The 22,500-nt window shown below is 35.0% G+C and overlaps 1 protein-coding gene across 1 annotated transcript in view; it reads right to left on the bottom strand.

Moving 5' to 3' along the window:
* Nucleotides 1-22,500, bottom strand: part of LOC137623285 (uncharacterized) — a 426,454-nt gene that overhangs the window by 99,051 nt on the left and 304,903 nt on the right. Inside the window, 1 exon segment of the mRNA XM_068354064.1 lies at nt 15,501-15,923. Coding sequence (XP_068210165.1) covers nt 15,501-15,923 — 423 coding nt within the window.

Genomic DNA, 22,500 nt, shown 5'->3' on the forward strand with positions numbered 1-22,500 from the left:
TAATGGTTTTAAAATTTCCCGAAATTTGGTATATGATATTTCTATAAAATGGTTTTAAAATTTCCCGAAATTTGGTATATGATATTTCTATAAAATGGTTTTAAAATTTCCTGAAATTTATTTTAAATTTTCATGACACTTTGGTTTAAAATTTCCTATGTTGGTTTTAAAATTTCATAAGATTTGTTAATGTTTTAATAATTAATGAAATTTGTTAATACTTTCAGATTTAATGTAATTTGTTAATGTTTTTTTATATATGAAATTTGTTAATGCTTTTAATATTTATGAAATTTGTTAATGCTTTTAATATTTCATGAAATTTTTCAATACTTTTTATATTTCATGAAATTTGTTATTGCTTTTAGTACTTCATGAAACTTGTTAATGCTTTTAATACTTCATGAAATTTGTTAATGCTTTTAATATTTCATGAAATTTGTTAATGCTTTTAATATTTCATGAAATTTGTTAATGCTTTTAATACTTCATGAAATTTGTTAATGGTATGATGTTTGCTTGTTGCATGCCTTTTCAGAATGCTTCATAACTTTATCCTTTCAGCTAAGAGAGAAAAAAAAAAGTGACCTAAAGTCATAGTTTTCACGTTTCACGATAAGTTTCACTTATAATTTTCTTCCATCTCGGTAATGAAATCAAATGGATATTGCCTCCTACTATCAATATTTGAGGCACATACTCAGCGAAGGATATTCTTACTAATTTCTAACTACTGTCATATTCAAAATCCTTTAAAGGAACGAAGGTATTTGGCTTTCCTTGAAATACTAACCACAGTTTAACTTTACAAATATAAAATAACAGCATTATATGAGAGAGAGAGAGAGAGAGAGAGAGAGAGAGAGAGAGAGGAGAGAGAGAGAGAGAGAGAGAGAGACTTCTGATTGACAATGGTTCTAAAACACCATTAGGCTGAGTGAATGCAAATATGAAAGCTTCCTGATCATTATTTTTCTGAATTCATTTCCTGATTGGTCTACATTAGAGAGAGAGAGAGAGAGAGAGAGAGAGAGAGAGAGAGAGAGAGAGAGAGAGAGAGAGAGAGAGAGAGAGAGAGAGAGAGAGGATACTGGACGTGATTAAAATTACCTTCGCTCTTCTATTCTTTATTATTACATATGTATATTCTTCCGAATTTATTCCCCCTACTTTTATTCTCTCGCTATATTTTCATCTCCTCCATTCTAAATCCAGAGGTGGTTACTTTTACCACATAGTAAAACTGTCTAAAAAAACACGTCGCCCCCAAAACTCAAAAACAATTTGTCACTCCCTAAATGTTTGTTATCGACAATTTTCCTTTCCCCTCCCATTTATTGCTTACTCCATCCATCCCCCGCCTTTCTCCACATCGAGTGTTCCCAAAGACGAATGACATTACGGGCAATACCAACACATTTTCTCTGTTTCCTTTACTTCACTTCCTAACTTCCTTTTTCCATTTTTCCTCCATCTTTTTTTCCGGAAAGTTCATTCTTCCGCTATTCCCCCGCCCCCCCTTTCCACCTTTACTCTGCCTTATTCACCCAATCATGTTCTTTACATTGCATCCTCACCTTTCTTTCATTTTTTTTTTTTTGGGGGGGGGGTGGGTGGGTGTTGGCCGTAAGCCCTTTGACGCAACCAGCATCATCATCGGGTCCAATCTCTTGACCTTTTTCTGATTGAGGGAAATTTATCGATCATCGGCAAAAATCTGTCGATAGGATTTTGACATCTAGGAAAAGACACGCATCAAGAAAATATACGAGCAAGAACTATAAACTCGTGCTGGCAAAATTTAAAGTCATCACAAAAAAACAAGAAGAGTAAAGATACGAGCTAATACTCGTGCCGGGAAAAAAAAAAAAAAAAGGAAAGGTACGAAGTGAAACTCGTGCCGGCAAAGTTTAAAATCATTGCAAAAAACGAGAGAAAAAAAGGAACAAACATCGAAACAAGATAAATTGCGCAATATTTGAGTAATGCATCAAAGGAGATTTCCACGTCCATGCAAATGTGATAGATTATGGAAGGAAGTGGGAGGAGACGGGTCACAATAACTGAAGGAAGGTAGGTAAAAATCTCTGCAAAATGTTTTTAAGGAGTGATGACAGTTTTCGATAATTATGAAGGGCTATGTGGCTAACTGTCCATAGAAATAAAGTATGGATTTTGCAAGAATGATATAGAAAACTGACAGAAGCTGATAAGATAAATAGTCTGCATTGTAAATACGAAGAAAGGGAAATTAGGGTACGTAGAAGTGTGATTAGTCTCGAAATCTCATAAGTGAGCTAAGAACGTTAGCCCAAGTTGAATGATGGAGCTCTGCTTTTAAAAGGATCTTGATCACACAGAAAAAGTTATGAAAGTTTACTTTTAATCGTGAGAAATCAAGAGGCTAGGCTTATGAAATTGCACGTAGTTTCAACCACAGGGGCAAAGGAGACCATACATTACCAGTGGGTAACTGGGACGAAACCCCAATCCTGCAATGTAAAGTAAAATAGAGGGTGGATAGCAAGAAGGAAGAAAGAGGCAGGGCAGCTTTTATTGAAGAAGGATGAAGTGAATACAACTAGGCACCTAAACGACGACACCTACAACGAGAAAGTTTGAGAGCTTGCATGATAAAAGATATCAGAACAGGAAGGGCGACATCTCTCATATTTTCGGTTCAGCCTAGTAAAGATATAAAACAGGACTAAAGTCTTCGCAGAAATTCCGAGCGAAATAAGCCCCACCCCTGACAACATCATAGCCAATCATGTTGTCCGGGAGAACGCGATTGGTTATGGCGTCATCCGGGGGTGGGGTTATTTCACTCTGAATCTTTGCAGCGACTCTAGTTCAGAGAAAAGTAGTGGTATAGCAAGTTGGAGGTCAGTTGAATAAAACCAGCTACAAAATAGATCCAAGTGACACAATGGCAAACCAAAATGGGACAAAAACTAGACTAATCGGCTGCAGCCATTACAGCCCCTTCCATATGGCATTTCATATGAGACCTAAGTAACGCTTGCAAGTAAGTTTCTCCTCGTTTTCCAGTTTTACTAAATCAAGACGCCATGACTAGAAAAGTAAAAAGTTACTAAATGGAAAAGGAAATCTGATTTTTTACAATGGAATGGGACTTAGTGATTGACTATACTGAGCAAGTTTCTTCACTCTCTTGGAACCATATTTGCAGTTTACAAAATGTCAGGGGATTACCTAAAAATTTCATTCATCACCATGCTGCTATCAGCATAACAGGGTAAATACATACTAGTATGAATGTCCAAAATTAACGGCAAGCTATATCCAGGTAATCCAAGTACTGTATAAAAACATTATCTTTCACAAAGCATCCTCCCAGATATAAAAAAAAATTGAAGCCACCGAGATAACTATGTATCTAACCACAATCAAGTAATATTAATCATATTTTATCTTTATTTACACTGAAAAAATTTCCATTTCTAATACATCTATGCAATTAAATGATAAACTTTGACAAACCAAAAATCTTTCCTTTATCAATGTTGGGAATTTTTTATTCAATTTAGAATACTAAAATCACATAGTTCTGTATTGTCCCGTCTCCCCGACAGTATTAAAACACACTCGATCACTTAAAATAGACACAATAACCAAACGCACTTAACCAGGTTCAATCAAGCTTGCGGTCGATACAAGGTTATGTTATCCAATCTACCCGACCGAAGACTCTTGCTGAACCATCTATTCACACCTGCTCAGCGAAGTTATTTCTGTGAATGCGACGCAAAACTATAGACTTCTAACATGGCTCCCTCGAGGAATGAATGAATGATCTATAATAATTTGGCATCACAAGTGGTCATTATTGCCGATTTGAGTATGCTTAATAAACAATAACTTGAAGATAAAACAAACTAAATAACAGAACTGAAAAAAACTGAGTGCAGACCTCCGCCACGGCCTGCTTATTTCTAGAAACCAGCTTGCCTTTACCAGAACCAATTTAGACTGTAGGCATAATTGAAGTCTGTAACAACAACAATGTGCAAACTTGCTGTTAAGGCATGGGTTAATGCGCTCGACCTTAACCTTTGACCTAGAACTTTCAAAATTGAATCATTTCCACATCTCAACATAATCTATCCCTGAAAGTTTCATTACTCTGCGAGTGAAATTGTGGTCAGGAAGTTATTAGAAACAAACAAGCAGGGGCCAAAACATAACCTCCTCTCAACTTTGTTGGCGTGGGTATTAACAAGGACTCCTTGACAAGTCATCAGGAAGTTGCTCTCTGTTCATTCCCTTGTCATCAACACTGACAGCTGTCATTAGACTGAAAATTCACACACTGCCAGTCAACTGCTGCTCCTCTTTTGGTAATATCATCTGTAAACACTCATTGTGTGGCTGCCTTTATTAAGATGTAAGTTTGAAATATCAGGAATTTTTACTTTTCTTTAGATTTATATGTAATGCTAATGTAAGTAAACCGTGTAAGGGTTACACGAGATAGGCGTAATCTAGACTGACCCTATATTTTGCGGTCTCTAAACCAAAAGAGTTTACAATATCTCTTTTGTTTGACTACCTTAATTTTTCTATAGCACTTCCACCCAACACAACTTTTTACTCACGAAAATCCTTCGCTTATCGATCTGGTAATTTCCCAATGTTTGTAGTTACTTCCGTTGCCAGTACAAAGCCCAGAGGTTTTCGGTTCATTCATTGTGTCACGTAGAAGAAATGCTATATCCTTATAAACCATAAACATTAACATTTGTATAGATCCTGAAAGTACATTACAAAATAGTGGTAGCACTTGCAATTACATGCAAGTGCTCAGAATTCCAGTAGTCCTGTGTAAAATATTTACTATTTTTCAAATTCGTCATCATATCTTATCGCACAAACATTCTATCCACTGCATAGCGGCTTCATTACATGCAAATAGGTCTAAACCTGTGCAGACTGGTCCTTGTTCACACACACGATGTGGTCCACTGTTTGGGTGGAATGTCAACATGGGCACTCAGAAGAGGGGTCCCGTCCTTCGTACTCTAGCTGTAGCTAGATTAAAAGTAACCAAATTCTTTCTACAGAAATTCGTTCCATGGGGAAGAGATTCGCATGAGCACTGATAAGGATTTTCCTAATTATGTCCGAAAGACTACCCTGTTAAAATAAACCGTAATTTTAAACGGAAATTCTCCGTAAAAATATACTGTTCTCAGCCGCATTTCAGTAAAATACAACCCCCCGTAATTTTTACCCTACTTTGTTAATATCTTTTACGGGTTGGTGACCATAATGTCACACATTTACGTCAATATATCCGTTTTTAAAAAGGTAAATGCCTGGCAACATTAATTACAAAAAAAATTTTACGGTAAATTTTTAACCGTGGGAATGTTTTCTACGCCTATAACTTCAAGAGATGGACAAAATTAAACGATCGATTTATTTCACTGTCCCCTTGATACTTCTGATAACATCCTCATTTGTTACAAATGTTAAATCTCGCTAATCAAATTTGTGCGTTTGGTTCAGCAACCATATGATATGGAATGTCCATAAATGTTTTTTATTTTGTTTTAAAAGATTTATATAAACGAATCCGCTAATTCTTTGCCACTAATCATCTGAAAGCCCTTATTTAATTCATATCTACTATAAGCCCATATAAAGGACGATATAACTTATGTCTTGCTGCTTTCCATTTCCTTTCAGCTCAAAGTATTCGTTTCTCTTCCTCCTTGAAAAGTTGATATATATTTTGTGTTCCCTCCAAGTAACTTGGAAGTTTTAACCCTTTCACTACCAGCGGTGATTTCAAGGAAACTTATAACGTAGCAAATTCTTTGAAGGCCACACAGCCCCTACCATGTTGATATTTATTGGAAAGCTCACATCAAGACCTTGCTATTGAATACCAACTTTCCATAATTTGGGCGATCATAAAACAGGGCCTCCTTTATCATATTTTGACTAAATCACCAATGGCAGTGAAAGGGTTAACTGTCTCCACTTTCCCTATTTAAGTTTTTTTTTCTTCATAATCTCCCCATCGAACAAAGATCTGTCCTTAACAGTTATAGTCTTCTAAATCAACGGGCACATTCTATTACACAAATTTCCATTTACCCTTTTGAATACACTTATAAAGCAATCTACACATAGCCTATTGTAATCTACCGTGACCCCACTTATTTCCTTAGTAAAATAAAGAAACATGGAGAGAGAAATCATACGTATTTCTAAAATTACCACTGCTTTATCGTAAGGGTAATCTAAAAAGGTTAAGCTTACGCACTGGAGACACTGCACTTCTCCACACTAATAAAGGATACAATATTCATACCATCACTTGAAACTAAAGCCAACGTATGCCCAGTCAAAGTCGTGGCACAATCAACATTATTAACCAATTGATATGATTCCAGTAGTTCAATAAAGGCAGCTGCATCACGACTGCATGCGTCATTGATCAGAAGATTGCAATCTCCACAGATAAGCAATTTCGTTGTTGCCATCCAATCCCCTCAATAAACATACTAAATTACTCAATAAAATACATTTATATTTGGTCTCGGAGGCGCGTAAAATACCAAAGTACAAAGAAAAAAAATTGTTTTTGTTTCTGCGTGTAAAATGTATTTCAAGAGGTAGTAAGATGGACAGGGCACCAGCCACCCGTTGAGATACTACAGCTAAAGAGTTATGGGTCTTTTGACTGGACAGGGCACCAGCCACCCGTTGAGATACTACCGCTAGTGTGTTATGGGTCTTTTGACTGGCCAGACAGTACTACATTGGAGCCTTCTCTGTGGTTACGGTTCATTTTCCACTTGCCTACATACACACACCGAATAGTCTGGCCTGTTCTTTACATATTATCCTCTGTCCTCATATACCTGACAACACTGAGATTACCAAACAATTCTTCTTCACCCAAGGAGTTACTGAACTGTAATTGTTCAAATGTCACTTTCCTCTTGGTAAGGGTAGAAGGGACTATTTAGCTATGGTATGCAGCTCTTATAGGAGAAGGAAACTACAAAATCAAACCATTGTTCTCTAGTCTTCGGTAGTGCCATAGCCTCTGCACCATAGTCTTCCACTGTCTTGGGTTAGAGTTCTCTTGCTTGAGGGAACACTCGGGCACACTATTCTGTCTTATTTCTCTTCCTCTTGTTTTGTTGAAGTTTTTATAGTTTATATAGGAAATGTTTATTTTAATGTTACTGTTCCTGAAATATTTTTCATTGTTTCCTTTCCTCACTGGGCTATTTTCCCTGTTCGAGCCCATGGGCTTATAGCATCCTGCTTTTCCAACTAGGGTTGTAGCCTAGCAAGTAATAATAGTAATAATAATAATAATAATAATAATAATAATAATAAATTAAAAAATGGTTATTGTCCTTTTTTATGATCTCACGATGAGAATAGCAATTGAAAACAAAGGGCTCAGCAGCATGCCCTGGCACGAAATATGAGTGAAAACATTTCAGTTATCTCATCCGTGTCAAAACCACCAGGCTATGTTTCATAAATCGCAAATATGTCAAAACACTTTTTATTTATGAACACACTGCTTTGCAGAGTTTTATTTTAAACATTGAATGTTTACACAGCAAAATTTTATGAAATGTTTATTATGCATGACCCGCACTCACTACGATTTTCATCAATTCCATATCCAGAACTATGAAACTTCTCAAAGTCATCACATGATCATGTATTTTTCTTTTTGTTATAGTTTAGTACTGATTATACATATTGCTTCAAGAGTTGTACTCCTTTGTGCTATGAATTCCTGCACATATTCCGTAAACTTTATCACCAGTTTTGAATTAACAATCCGTGGAAGTAAGTGACCACGTGACAACTATGACGCCCCCCCCCCCCCAACCCCGTGACATACCCCATGTCTCTAATTTCACGAATAACCTCCGATTTCTTGAATAACCTTTCGAATTTCAAGCTCAAACATTTCAGCATTGAGTGAGCAGTCCTAAAACCGACGAGGGTATTTCGAACATGTAGAAACCACAATCAGGGATTTTAGACCTCCGCCAATAAAGATTGTCAACATTTTACAAAAGTCTACGGACCAAATTTCCCCACTTTCATATGTTGACGGTGAATGAATCTTCTGTATAAGAAAAATACTGGAACCAGATGGTGATCCCGGCACCACCAAGGTTAGCCCTTTTCTGAAATATCCTGAAATTTTCATCAAAATTCATCTATAACTTTTTGAGTTAAGCTGGTGACAATCAAACAAACAAACTGAGGTAAAAATATAACCTCCTTTACATTTTAAATCTATTACAAATTGAAGTTTTTGTCAAATATAGCATCTACTATATTACCATCATCATTATCTACGTAAATTGTAATTTCCAGTTTCAATTATCAGATATTTTTCTTGTTTATTTTCACTTTCAATTTTCTGATATTTCGCTTCTTAAGTTGAAGCACCCAGGCTATTTACCTTGCAGAAAGTCTCATATCCAACCCTGTCATCTGTGAGATTTACTACAATAATTCCATTTGAAGACCTCTTATCAATAATTGTTTTGTCTTCGAGGGCCTTTTTCAACCTCAATTCTTCACGTGATTTTAGCTGAAGTCTTCGAGGGTTCTATTATCAGCGGGTTCCCTTCCTTAACTTTGGCAGCATATGTCATTATCTCTCTTTTTGGAGCTGGCAAATTTTGAAGTATATCTTAACTGATTCAAAATTCTTTACTAGATTATAAACTTCCTTTGAGAGGCTTTCTTTTGGATCAATAATTTTCAAGCCATTACAAGCATTGCAGTAATATATATTACAGGCTTTTAAACACTACAACTTTTATGTTTTTCTAAAATCACATAAGAGTCAGAAGCGGTCTCTAAGCGGGCTATGCAACCAAGACAAATGAGGTCATAGGAGGAACGAAAAAAGGAGGAATAAGAATTCTTATAAAAATTGGGTACACTATAATAGGAAATTCAATCCCCTTCAAGGACAATTGACAGAGCGGTAACAACACACGATTGGAAGAGAGAGAGAGAGAGAGAGAGAGAGAGAGAGAGAGAGAGAGAGAGAGAGAGAGAGAGAGAGAGAGAGAGAGAGATACGAAAAATCAGGTAATGAGAGGATCAAACGACGACATCCGGCTGTAACGAGCAACATGCTTTGCGAATTACATGGCTCGCTTCCAAACGTCATCAGAAGATCGTTAAGAGTGAAGAGCTGGCCTCGGTATTAACTGGAAAGTTCCAGATCGATTGGTGGAGAGAGAGAGAGAGAGAGAGAGAGAGAGAGAGAGAGAGAGAGAGAGAGAGAGAGAGAGAGAGAGAGAGAGAGAGAGAGAGAAACGTAAAAATAGTTCCTTTTTTTTTTTAAAAGAGTCGAATTAACCAAGGACAAGTTTTGATCGTGGAGGGTCGTTACTATGCGAGCAAATTGGGGGAACCTATAGGTCTATTTGCTGAGTCATCAGCAGACATTGCCTGGCCCTCCTTAGGTCTATTTGCTGAGTCATCAGCAGACATTGCCTGGCCCTCCTTAGGTCTATTTGCTGAGTCATCAGCAGACATTGCCTGGCCCTCCTTGGTCTTAGCTTGGGTGGAGAGTGGGCTTGGGCGCTGATCATATGTATATATGGTTAGTCTCTAGGGCATTGTCCTACTAGATAGGGCAATGTCACTGTCCCTTGCCCCTGTCATTTATGAGATGCATTTAAACCTTAAATTGGTTAGTACCGTCGAGTAGGCTATCATTATTAGTGAAACAATGCTGAGAATCATTATCACTTTAAAGGCCGCTCATACATGGCAGAGGCAAGGGACAGTTACATAGCCCTAGCAAGTAGGACAATGCCCTAGAGACTGACCATATTACATATGACCAGTACCGTATATCTGCAAGTGTATCACTCTAACCGAGTTATACTTCCAATTTTTGTAGGTAAAACACTTTACACTAGAAGTACCCTGAGAGTGCAGACCTCCGCCACGGTAGCTTATTTTCTAGAAGCTTGACATTCCCTGAATCTATAAACTACTAGCCTGTATGACCTTGGGGTCGAGGCAAGTTAGAAGTGTGTGTGACAACCAAGTGCAAACTAGGGGTTAAGATTAGGGTCGACCTTTAGCTTGACCTTGACCTTGGACTTTAAAAATCGAATCACTTCTAAGTTTAAACATAATTAATCCATGAAAGTTTCACTACCCTATGGGCAAAATTTGGGCTTAGAAGCAGTTCACAAACAGACAAACAGGGGCAAAAACATAACCTCCTCCCAACTTCGTTGACAGAGGTAAATATCTGTCAGCAAGATATACTTCCCCAATATCAACAACATAACATACTTCAATATAGTACAGCTATATAATTCGTCTATGTATCTTTAGTAAAACATTAAAATATACTTCAAAGAATGATCATTGAATAAAAACATTCCACGTTTACCAGAAAATAAAATACTTCTGGGTATCATTACTAAGGATAAATCTATTATACTCGGAGATCCTGGCAAAAGGGCATTGTCTTGTGTCTCGCCATGAATCTGGAAAATTCTGGATTCCAGATATTTTTATGTCTGGGAAACAAGAGATCTGGCTCAAACCGATGCTGGAACAGTGTTATGAAACACACGCTGGATTTTTCCAACGTCACGGGTTTGATGCCACCCCCTCCCCCCCCAAAAAAAAAAAAACAACATACACAAATAAGAAAAAATAAGTTAATTTCGTAAAACAACATCAAGGATAGTATTTTTCATATAAATTATTACTACTACTACTGGTACTTCTACTATTACTACTACTACTACTACTACTAATAAAAAAAATAATATACAATTTTCATGCACATACGTAACTCGACTATATAATAAACTTAGTAGTTTTATTGAAATGATATCCGTCATATGAGATTATATTAAAAAAAATGCAATATCTAAAATATTTTTCTCCTCACTCATCCCAGAAGGGACAATTCTTCCTTTCCAACAAAACACAATAAAAGTTCCCTACAATCGATTTCTTCAACTTTCCTCTTTCAAGAACCTAAAAACTCCGTATTTTTCAGTGCAGCTTTACGTGAACTACGTCATCTGTAGTCTTAGCCTTCGCAAATTGATTTCACAATGAAAATTCACATTCTGAATAGGAATTATTCTAACTTGATGGACTTTTAATATTTCATTGGAGACGGGTTTTCAAGGTGTAACACCAGCGATATCAGTAACGAACTCAAATTGAGAATTAAAAACGATTATAAACTTAATATGGCGTCTTTTAATGACATTGAGAAATAGCGATATTTACTACTATAGGAGTTACGGTTATAACTCAGCCTTCTGTACCGCACGTGTATCACACACGTTCGTACACTGTGACTGTAATTGTGTGCGTGTGTGTGTGTGTTGTCGTTATCACTCTGCACTCGCACTGATAACCTATTAAGGCATTATGTTCTTGCATCATTGTGTTTGAACTTTTGTGCCGTTCTTGACTGGAACGAGTTGCATATATACTCATACTCCGTCGAAATAAAGATAGTTGCATTCGCCTCGCTTCTCGGCTATTACCTAACACACCTCCGATTCGTTCATATTAACAGAAACCAGATTGCAAACCACTTTTTTTCAAAAAGCTTAACACAGCTTAAAATGGACCGAAATATATAGAGTAAACAGCATAATTGATGATTAAACTGAATAATAAATGTAGCATAAATAAAAAATTTTAGGAAATCCTTTAAAATCCTTAACATAGCAATATTTCTCAATAAATATTACTGTCTTATTATAAGAAAAATTATATAAGATCTCTTGTATGGATAGGTTCTTCAGTATTTGTTTACAAGAGCACGCTCTCCATTTACTCCATAACTATGCATTCCTGCAGCTCTCCTCTTTTTGTACAATAATTTGGAGGTTCTTTAAATGCTGGGAAAGCAAATAATGCCAAGATATGTTGCGGGGGGGGGGGGAGGGGGGAGTTGAGGAGGTACTAAACGATCTGGAACCGACATCAACATAGTCGACCAAATAGAAGTTCGTGACGTCAGCGTACATTTGGCATATATTCAAAATATAAACTAAATTAAGAATGGAGTAATTACTCAAAAGTATCACTATTTGTGAACTGTATATTCTATATTTGGTAAATAATTGATGATAAAGCTTATTAAAGTGTTTTGTTTTCTTTCAACTTTTTTGAGAATGACTAGTTTTCCCAGACGATGTTTTGCTACACTAACGCCATCTATTGACCACTGCCCAAGGATGCCTGCTAATTTCCCGCCAATGAAAAGTCATACGCTGCAAAAGTAGTAATTTTCAAAAAAAGTTTCTTTAAAAAATAAGATTTATTGTCTAGTATTTACCAATTAAAATATTCAATTAAAAAATAGTGACACTTTTGAATAATTGCTCCATTTTTAATTATTTTGAATATATACCAAATGTACGCTGACGTCACGAACTTCTCTTTAGTCGACTCTGTTCACGATGTCGGTTCAAGGTCGTTTAGTACCTCCTGCACCAACCCCTTCCCCTCCCCCTACACCCCTACTGCACCATGTCTTGCTATTTTTTTGCTTTCCCAGATTTAAAGAACCTTCTATCTTGATAGCTCAGTCGGTAAAGTCTTCGCAGGCACGGTTTCCGCCCAGAAGCTGTTACCATAAAATGAATTCCAAGTGGATATATGTTCCCAAGATAGAATTCGGTATTAAATGCCAGTCGTGGGTGATATTTACATTGATTGAAATCATGTGTGCTTGTGATATATAATCATACATATATGTAATACATATATATATATATATATATATATATATATATATATATATATATATATATATATATATATATATATATATATATATATATATATATATATATATATATATATATATATATATATATATATATATATATATATATATATATATATATATATACACACACACACACATATATATATATACATATATATATATATATATATATATATATATATATATATTATATATATAATATATATATACATATATATAAATACATATATACATATATATATATACATATTTATATATGTACATTATACATTATATACATACGTATACATATACATACAGTGTATATATATATATATATATATATATATATATATATATATATATATTTATTTATTTATTTATTGTAATATTGTCATTTATTTAGTCACCCTCTTTTACAAAATAAAAGAATCGCCTTGATTTGATGCAAGTCAACTAATTGTCACAAAGCAACAAAGAGCAACGTCGCTGGACGCTTAAATCCTTTTTACTACTACAGTCCATACAAGCCTTTAACCTCGAAGAAAACAGCATAATTGGACTCTCAAAACGTTTCCAATATCAACAGAGTTTGGCAAGGTCACCCTCGGTGTGATATGTACGAAAAACCGTCTATATGACAATAATTACTATTCGTGAAATAAATAGAGACAAATATCTAAAATCTATATATTTCCAAATTTCGGTCAATAAGGCTGAAAAGCACAGCTAAAATCATTGAAAATTATCTTGGAGTCAGAGCAAATAATAATAATAATAATAATAATAATAATAATAATAATAATAATAATAATAATAAAATAAAGGTGGTATTTCAAATCTCTTATATTCTACTACCAAAACAGAAATTATTTATCAATTTAGGTAATTCTATATATCAATTTCAAAATCAAAACAAAAACAAGTTTTGACAACAGAATTGACAACTGAACGGCTTAAAAAAAAAAAAAAAAAACCTTCGAATAAATCACATTATTAAGCTGTAATGTTTATTCTATTATACACCTCACTCAGGTACTTTGAAAATTGACAGTAATAAATAATAAACAATGATAAAATCCTGGTCAATTATTACCATTTATTTGGGAAAAAAAAGAAGATAAATATCGACCAATAAATAAAATTGTGTTTTAAGAAATGAGGCATGATCATCGGATCATTGTCACTTGATTATGTTTTGATTACATGAATACACAATAATTAACTAATGAAATTTTCATTACGAATAAATTGATAAAACATCCACAAGTGTATAATATATATATATATATATATATATATATATATATATACACACAGCATATGTAATAACCATTTCAGTTTAACTTAATCCAATTATCAAAATAAAGACCCATTTCGTCATGCATATCAAACAGTACGGATTATATCAACCTGACAACCGTTTTAATTCTCCTAGATCACCAATTAGTACCCACAACCCGTATATGTGGCTGACACTGTATCGTTAGTTTTAGTACCAAAACCGTATGAAGGACAATACCCGACACCTGTTGAGAAGAACTCACCTGACTGAACGCTTGATCAAGCAGGTGTTCCCATAGAAAAGTAGCCCGGTCGACGCACATCTGTTTAACGCTCGTTACCACCTCTCCTACAATGCAGGTGGCTCTCCCGACGCACACCTGCTTCACACATGACAACACCTGACACGACACACAGTTGCAACTGTGTTTCTCTGCCTCGTCTTTGGTACACACCCGTCCCCTAGTCGTCATCGGAATGTTTACTCTCGCTTAACACAATGCCCAGCCGAACCTTACCTCAGGTTACTTTACTCTGGGTAAGACGGTTAGTTTTGGCTTGCTTTCCTATACTACCGCTTTTAAGAATAAATCGTAAACTATCAAGTAGTTATTTTGAATTTGATACCAATCATGAAGTCCTGGTTAAATAGCTCAAGGACTATAGAGGGATCGTTGTTAATTGTAATTATATATTTCCTAATAAAGGAAAAAAAATTACTAAGTTTGTACTGAACAGAGAAATCTGTTTATCGCTACTCCCGAACTGAAGAGTTCCACAAACTCAAACTCTTAAACGTGTTTGTTCTATAAATCTTTCAAAACCGAGTTATACAGATCTTGGTCACAGAAATCGAATCCTACTGTATATTAGGATACAAGCTAAACTTAAGCACTAAGTATATTAGAAATAAGACACTACGATCTACGTCCCTACGATGTCCCTTTGAATGTATAAATAAATACGTAAAACTTTCTATTATTGATAATAAGTGTTCCTTAATCAACTAATGCAATTAAATCCGTTCCATCTCTCCACTGAACTCGAGTGACTTAACAGTCCAATAAATTAATATGAATAGATGTAATTTTTGTGCACAAAGATATCCACACCTCATTCCCTAAGAAGAGTGCATCTTATTTACATAACATTAAAGTTAATACAATAAATAACCAACTCAACCCTGTAATATATACAGAAGACATAAAAGTACTATTTTAAGTAAACCTGTTGGATATTAAAACTGCTAAGGAGATGTCATTAAATTATACAGTGTAGAGGTGTGAAAAGAATCCTACAGCTATCAGAGAAGGACAAGAAGGAGAGGACAAGCAGCAGCAACGAGACGGTTTCTTCATAGGACACACAAGACGAGACAGACCTCCCTCAGAGCAACAAGGGCACTACTGACCTTTCCGTTCTGTTGTGAGTGCGTCGTAGTCGAGAGGAAACCCCCATGGCTATTGGCATTGGTCGTGGCAAGGATAGGGTGGGTGGAACTGGAGGGGGCTACCGAATGGCAGTGGTGGCGCCCTCCGGCAGAGAGGTGTGAGGGCGTGGAGTGACTATTGCCGACGCTAAAGCTAAAGGTATGTTCGGGAGCGGGAGAGGTCGCCGGCAGGCTGATATGGGTGGCACGAGGAGATAAGGCATGGGTAGGTGTATGGGCGGGGGTTAAGTGGCCGTGGGTGGAGGAGGAAGGGGCGAGAGTCTGGGCGGAGGAAGGGGGATCTGGGGGCGCCCAGTTTTCCTCGATTCTCAGCTGGATGCAGGCGAGGGAGGCTGCTTCTTCTTTGCTGCAAGCTAGTTCGCCGGACACTACCAACTGCTGCAACTGTAGAAGAGAAAAAAAAGAGCAAGGGGTCACTTTCAGATGGTTCAAATAAAATCAAAACAATGAGTAATAACTTTAAAGCAATTCTTAACAAAGCATTTGAGTAAATCATCCAGGATAGAACATGGCAATAGGTGGGTAAAGAAATTCAGGTACCATCAAGAAATTGGGTCATTTATCTACGATTATAACACTGACTGATTAAAATAATTTATAAAATCACGACTCTTCATGAGTAATCACTCAGACAAGGTCATGAAACATGAATAAGGATAGCAGCGATTACTGGGTCATTTACACAAATACTTGCCGAATAAGGCAATATCACGATACAACCATAAAAAACTATAATTATTCAAATATGGACTTCTTACATAGCAGATATATGGGAGCACATCATCAATACCGAGGAATCTGGAGGATACCAGATTTCCACAAAGAGCAAAATTTCATATTATTACTTTTTTCCATTTAAAATGTCTACTTTTTAAAATATGATTACTTATGTCAACGTCCGCTACTCAACTGACATCAATTAAAATACCTTCTCCTTCCCTTTTATTATTCATGCATTAAAAAAAAAAAACAAGAGTTGCTTGTTGGAGCCCTTGGGCTTATAGCATCCTGCTTTTCCATTTCAACTAGGCTTGTAGCTTAGCTAGTAGTAGTAGTAGTAGTAGAATAGTAATAACAATAATAATAACTAGAGGGGTACTCAGTAGCGGCAGCTGATTTCTCGACCCTTTGCTCGACTTCGACCTTGACCTTAACATGTACTAATTGGTGTCGATTTTCATACACTCAAATATGAACCAAATTTGAAGTCTCAGTGACACCAATGTCCAAACTTATGGCTGATTACGTAAATGGAAAATTTTGCTTGAGCATGACCTTGACCTTTGACCTTTGACCTTCCTATATTCATTTGCAGCTTTTAGACAATATTTAATCCTTGCAAGTTTCATTACGATTAAAATTGTGGCCAAGGAGCTGTTCACAAACACACACACAATAAGGGCGTAAAACATAACCTCCTTACAACTTCGTTGGCGGAGGTAATAACAGAAAAGGTCAATAATTTAATTATGGAAGATTAACCTTAACTTAGCAAGGGGTCACTTTCATATAAGAATGCAGCAAGAAAACAGAACCATCAAAAAGAATCACACTTGAATAAACAATTGCAAAAGGGTACTCTCTAATTGAGAGAGAGAGAGAGAGAGAGAGAGAGAGAGAGAGAGATTAGAGATAGGAGTTTTGAGAGAGAGAGAGAGAGAGAGAGAGAGAGAGAGAGAGATTTGATTAGAGCTATAGGACGTTTTGAGAGAGAGAGAGAGAGAGAGAGAGAGAGAGATTTGATTAGAGCTATAGGACGTTTTGAGAGAGAGAGAGAGAGAGAGAGAGAGAGAGAGAGAGAGAGATTTGATTAGAGCTATAGGACGTTTTGAGAGAGAGAGAGAGAGAGAGAGAGAGAGAGAGAGAGAGAGATTTGATTAGAGCTATAGGACGTTTTGAGAGAGAGAGAGAGAGAGAGAGAGAGAGAGAGAGATTTCATTAGAGCTATAGGACGTATTGAGAGAGAGAGAGAGAGAGAGAGAGAGAGAGAGAGAGAGATCGTTGCGTGTTTCACACCAACAAAGAAAACAGTTAAAAGAAAAAGGACAATCTTATTGTTCCCAACGAGGACAAAGACCCTCTCAAGTGGTGGTCCTCCTCCAGCACTCATACCTCCTACTCCCTACTTGATCACTTCTGGGAGGGAGAGGGAGAGAGGGAGGAGAGGAAAGGGTCTCTCTCTCTGCCTCTTGCTTAATAAAATGGAGAGTGGGATGGAACTTAAGTTTCAAACCGACTTCACTTATTTAATCAAATTTTGACAAACTGCAGACTGACACTGCACATATGGCGTTGGCATAATGGCAATGATGTGACAAACTTTAATAGTAATAACAATAACAACAATAATAATAATAATAATAATGATAATAATAATAATGAGAAAGAGTGCAGACCTCCACCACGGCTGCTTATTTCAGTCGACCTTGACCTTTGACCTTATGACTTTCAAAATCTAAACTCTTCCACGTCTCAACATAACAATTAATGCCTGGAAGTTTCACTATTCTATTATTCACAAACAGACAAACGGAGGGCGAAAACCTACCCTCCTCCAAACTTCCTTGACAGAGGTATGAAATAAATAATAAACCTTTAATGTTCTCATTAGACCTTTAGATATTCCCCCTTTCTTTCCTCTTATGAAATCAAACTGAATAGACATCAAATAACCAATATGGTATTAACGCATGAATTCTCAATTTGAAAGAAAAAAAAAAAACATTGATGTTAGGATAAATTAACACCATGAGAAATTAATGAACCATAAATACAACGGTCATAATAATAGATAAAATGATAAAAAAATCTGTCATAAAGATTGTACTTCTATATAAAAAAATAAATCGTACTAAGATACCACAACAGAGACAACATTGATACTCAATTTAATAGTTACTGTTCTTAAAATATTTTATTTTGATTGTTCATTATTTCTCTTGTTTATTTATTTCTTTGTTTCCTTTCCTCACTGGGCGCTTTTTTTCCTTGTTGGAGCCCTTGGGCTTATAGCATTTTGCTTTTTCAACTGGAGTTGTAGCTTAGCTTGTAATAATAATAATAATAATAATAATAATAATAATAATAATAATAATAATAATAATGCTAAATAATAATAACAACAATAATAATGATGACGATGATAATTATAAAATAACAATAATAATAATGATAATAATAATGATAATAATAATAATAACTATGATAATAATAATGATAAATAATAATAACAATAACAATAATAATGAGGATGATAATTAAAATAAAATAATAATAATAATAAAGACCCTAAAATAATAAACGGCGAAGGAATTAATTATATTACCTCTAATTTGTCTCGGACAGAGAAAACAATAAAAAGATTTCCCTCGGGAGATCATCTACTTATACAGCAAATTAAAATAATCCATTAGTCTTTCATGACAACACGGCGCATATTAAGTCTTGCCCTCTTGTGGCATTCAGCATTCAACTCTGGAACGGTATTACCATTATTACTACGAAAAGATATGGCATAATATATTACTTACACACACACACACAAAACATCGAATGGTAGCCACGAAAAGCTGCTCGTCCACATTAAAAAAACTAAAATATGAATTGTTATTTTTTTTTAACTGCAATATCTGTTATTTGTAAAAAAAAAAAAAAAAAATATAAAGACTACTTTGATGAAAACCTAACACTAAATAATTTCAAGGGTTTCCAATTTTGTTTTAAAAAACGGAAGTTATTTTTTTCAACTGCCTAATCAGTTATTTGTAAAAAAAAAAAAAAAAAATATAAAGACTATTTTTATGTAAACCTAACACTAAATAATTTCAAGGGTTTCCAATTTTGTTTTTAAAAACGGAAGTTATTTTTTTTCAATTGACTAATACGTTATTTTTAAGATAAACTATCAAAACTACTTTAATAAGAACCTAACACTAAATAATTTCCAGGGATTCCAATTTTGTTTTTTAAAAACAGGTATTTTCTTTTTTAAATAACTTTCAGAAGGGCGCTACTGGTTGACTGGAAATTATGTTGATAATTCTTAAAATCTTAAATAGTAGAGCTTTACTTCACATTCTTATTTTCTTTAAACAATTCTTCTACACGATATATTTTTCTGACAATATTCATTTCCCTCGTTTCAAAAAGAACAAAATAGCTTCAAACGATAATATTTTAAGGGCAATAATCATTAATCTTTCAGGGACAAAACTTCAAACGTAGCCACATAAAAATGCAAAAATATTCTTACATTTTCTTCTTAATATGAACTTCAGTAAAACATGAAAACCAAAGATAATTTCTTATAATCTAAACCCTTAAATGTCACTGAAATCCTCATTAATGACCTTCAACGCAATTTCCCTATCAAAATGTTTATAAACATCGAAAGGTGTTGACAGTCACAGTCATCAGATTTCTGTAAAAATTAAACCTATCGTTTTCTATGTGGAGATGAAACCTACCGTTTTCTATGAACGTCATGAATAATCGAGCGTCTTATCAACGAAAAAAGCTGAGTCTTTGATCCACCAGGTAAACAAGTAATGTGCTCGGAACTAGCATAAATCACCCTTACTATCGCACTTCATTAGGACCAATCTCTTAAATTGTTTTCCCGAGTTCTCATTCCCAAACTCATGGTTCTTGGCACAGTGACCCCGCATAATGCATCGGTCAGCAATCTCCAGCAAACATGGTTACCACTCGGATAACTAAAAAAAACCTTAAATCCCAATTAAGTCTTGAACAGTGAGATTATATTAATCTCTAACGCTGTATTATGACAATTTTAAAAGAACCACGGATTGTAGGTTCTCTGATACAGCATTATTCAAGGTACAACGTAATCTTTAGAATTGGGAAAGTATATTTCAAAAAGAAGTGTGTGATTTAAGATACTAAACAGTGCATGTTTATACTGTCAAGCTATTCTGAATTACATGACACTATTCACATAATAACACGTGATACAGGGTTAAAGAACATCTTATCTCTCGAAATACCAAGTCTGACTTATCTAATAATTTATACGCGACAATTACAACTTATTAGTACCTGCTATCATTTGTATTATCCACCATCTAGCGATTAGCACAAGCCCACTTCGTAGTACAATCTCGTTGTTATAACAAAACATTCCCTTATGAGAAGCATGACATGATACATTGATGATGTGTCATTAATGAGTAATTCAAGAGAACTGTTAGTACTTCCTACACAGTAATGGCTTCACATGCATACACAAAAACCTGGTCTCAGCCACGCATCATTTATTAAAGATTCAAATAAATTCAAAATGTCTTCAGAATCAACACCGGAATTCATAAGTTTTCTGAACTCTTAACTTAACTGACATGCTGATAAGATTATATTAATGAGGTTTGATATTTTGGATAACAAGTTAATTGTTCTATATCAACAGAGATAAAATGGATGCAGGTTAAAACGTAATCTAATTAATTAAAATAGAGTCAAAAGAAAAACTTAAAATTTCTTAAAAAGCTTTTTTGTGGGTAACATGAGAATCTGATGCGAGGGACAAATAAAGTCAAAAGTAAAAGAATGCATCAAAGCGGTCAAATTCCTATTTGACCTTGATCCTTGTGTATGACCTTTAACTTTGACCTTCAGATATAAATCTGAGCTTCCTTGACAAATCTGCTTCAAGATCAGAGCACGCATGGCAAATATGAAGGATCTATCGCACATGGCACGATGTTATGGATAAGGTTAAATTCCTATTTTGACTTTTTAACTTCAACATGACCTTGACCCTTAGATCACCAAAATATCTCAAAATTCTCTTCAGGTCAAGATGATACAAGTGTAGTCTATAGGTTTTACCTTTCATGATAATGAATTGGAGATTGGCAGACATTATGACCCAGGTGGTAAACAGGACTATAAAAGGACCATAAAATGAAAATTTAACAAGTGATAATCTTAAAACGGTGGGAAACCTGATATTATTGATAATTTTAGCATTCATAATCAATTTAAAATTTCCCATATATATAAACTTAATGTGTCTGTTCATGTTCTATATTTTCCTCTCAATCAGTGACTATTGCATCGACAGAAAAATGGTTCTTTATATATTTTGAAGAAAAAATAGGACAAGCTCATTAAAATGATAAAACTAATATATATATATATATATATATATATATATATATATATATATATATATATATATATATATATATATATATATATATATATATATATATATATATTACCATTTTTTCAGTTCGGGCATAGGTTAAAATCCTTGCCCAGCCAGAAGCATTTATCATAAATGAATTTCCAGTGGATACACATTCCCAAAATTTAATTTCGGTATTAAAGGCCATTGTGGTTGATATTTCCACAGAATCTATAAGAATTTCGAAAATGAAAAACTCCATGGTCCAAACATCTTTGTTTCTTTCGTTAGACTCATCTGGCCTTTGTACGCTCCAAGGTCTATATATGTATAGACATCTATAGACCCTTGTACTCTCCCAGGATCCTGGTACCCACACGCGATCTCCCTATTCGGAATGCATATTTCTTTATCAAGAATTATTCGATAAAATAATCTAGTTATTTTTATTGCCTGTCATATTCATCATTAATGATAAACTTGCAACATGCATATAATACCCCAGGTTGGGATTACCCCTGTAGTGATTGAACTATACTGGTTCCCTGTACTGATTGAACTATACTGGTTCCCTGTACTGACTGAACTATACTGGTTCCCTGTACTGACTGAACTATACTGGTTCCCTGTACTGACTGAACTATACTGGTTCCCTGTACTGACTGAACTATACTGGTTCCCTGTACTGACTGAACTATACTGGTTCCCTGTACTGACTGAACTATACTGGTTCCCTGTACTGACTGAACTATACTGGTTCCCTGTACTGACTGAACTATACTGGTTCCCTGTACTGACTGAACTATACTGGTT

The sequence above is a fragment of the Palaemon carinicauda genome, chromosome 30 (genome assembly GCF_036898095.1).
Source record: "Palaemon carinicauda isolate YSFRI2023 chromosome 30, ASM3689809v2, whole genome shotgun sequence".
In the NCBI taxonomy this organism is placed as follows: Eukaryota; Metazoa; Arthropoda; class Malacostraca; order Decapoda; family Palaemonidae; genus Palaemon; species Palaemon carinicauda.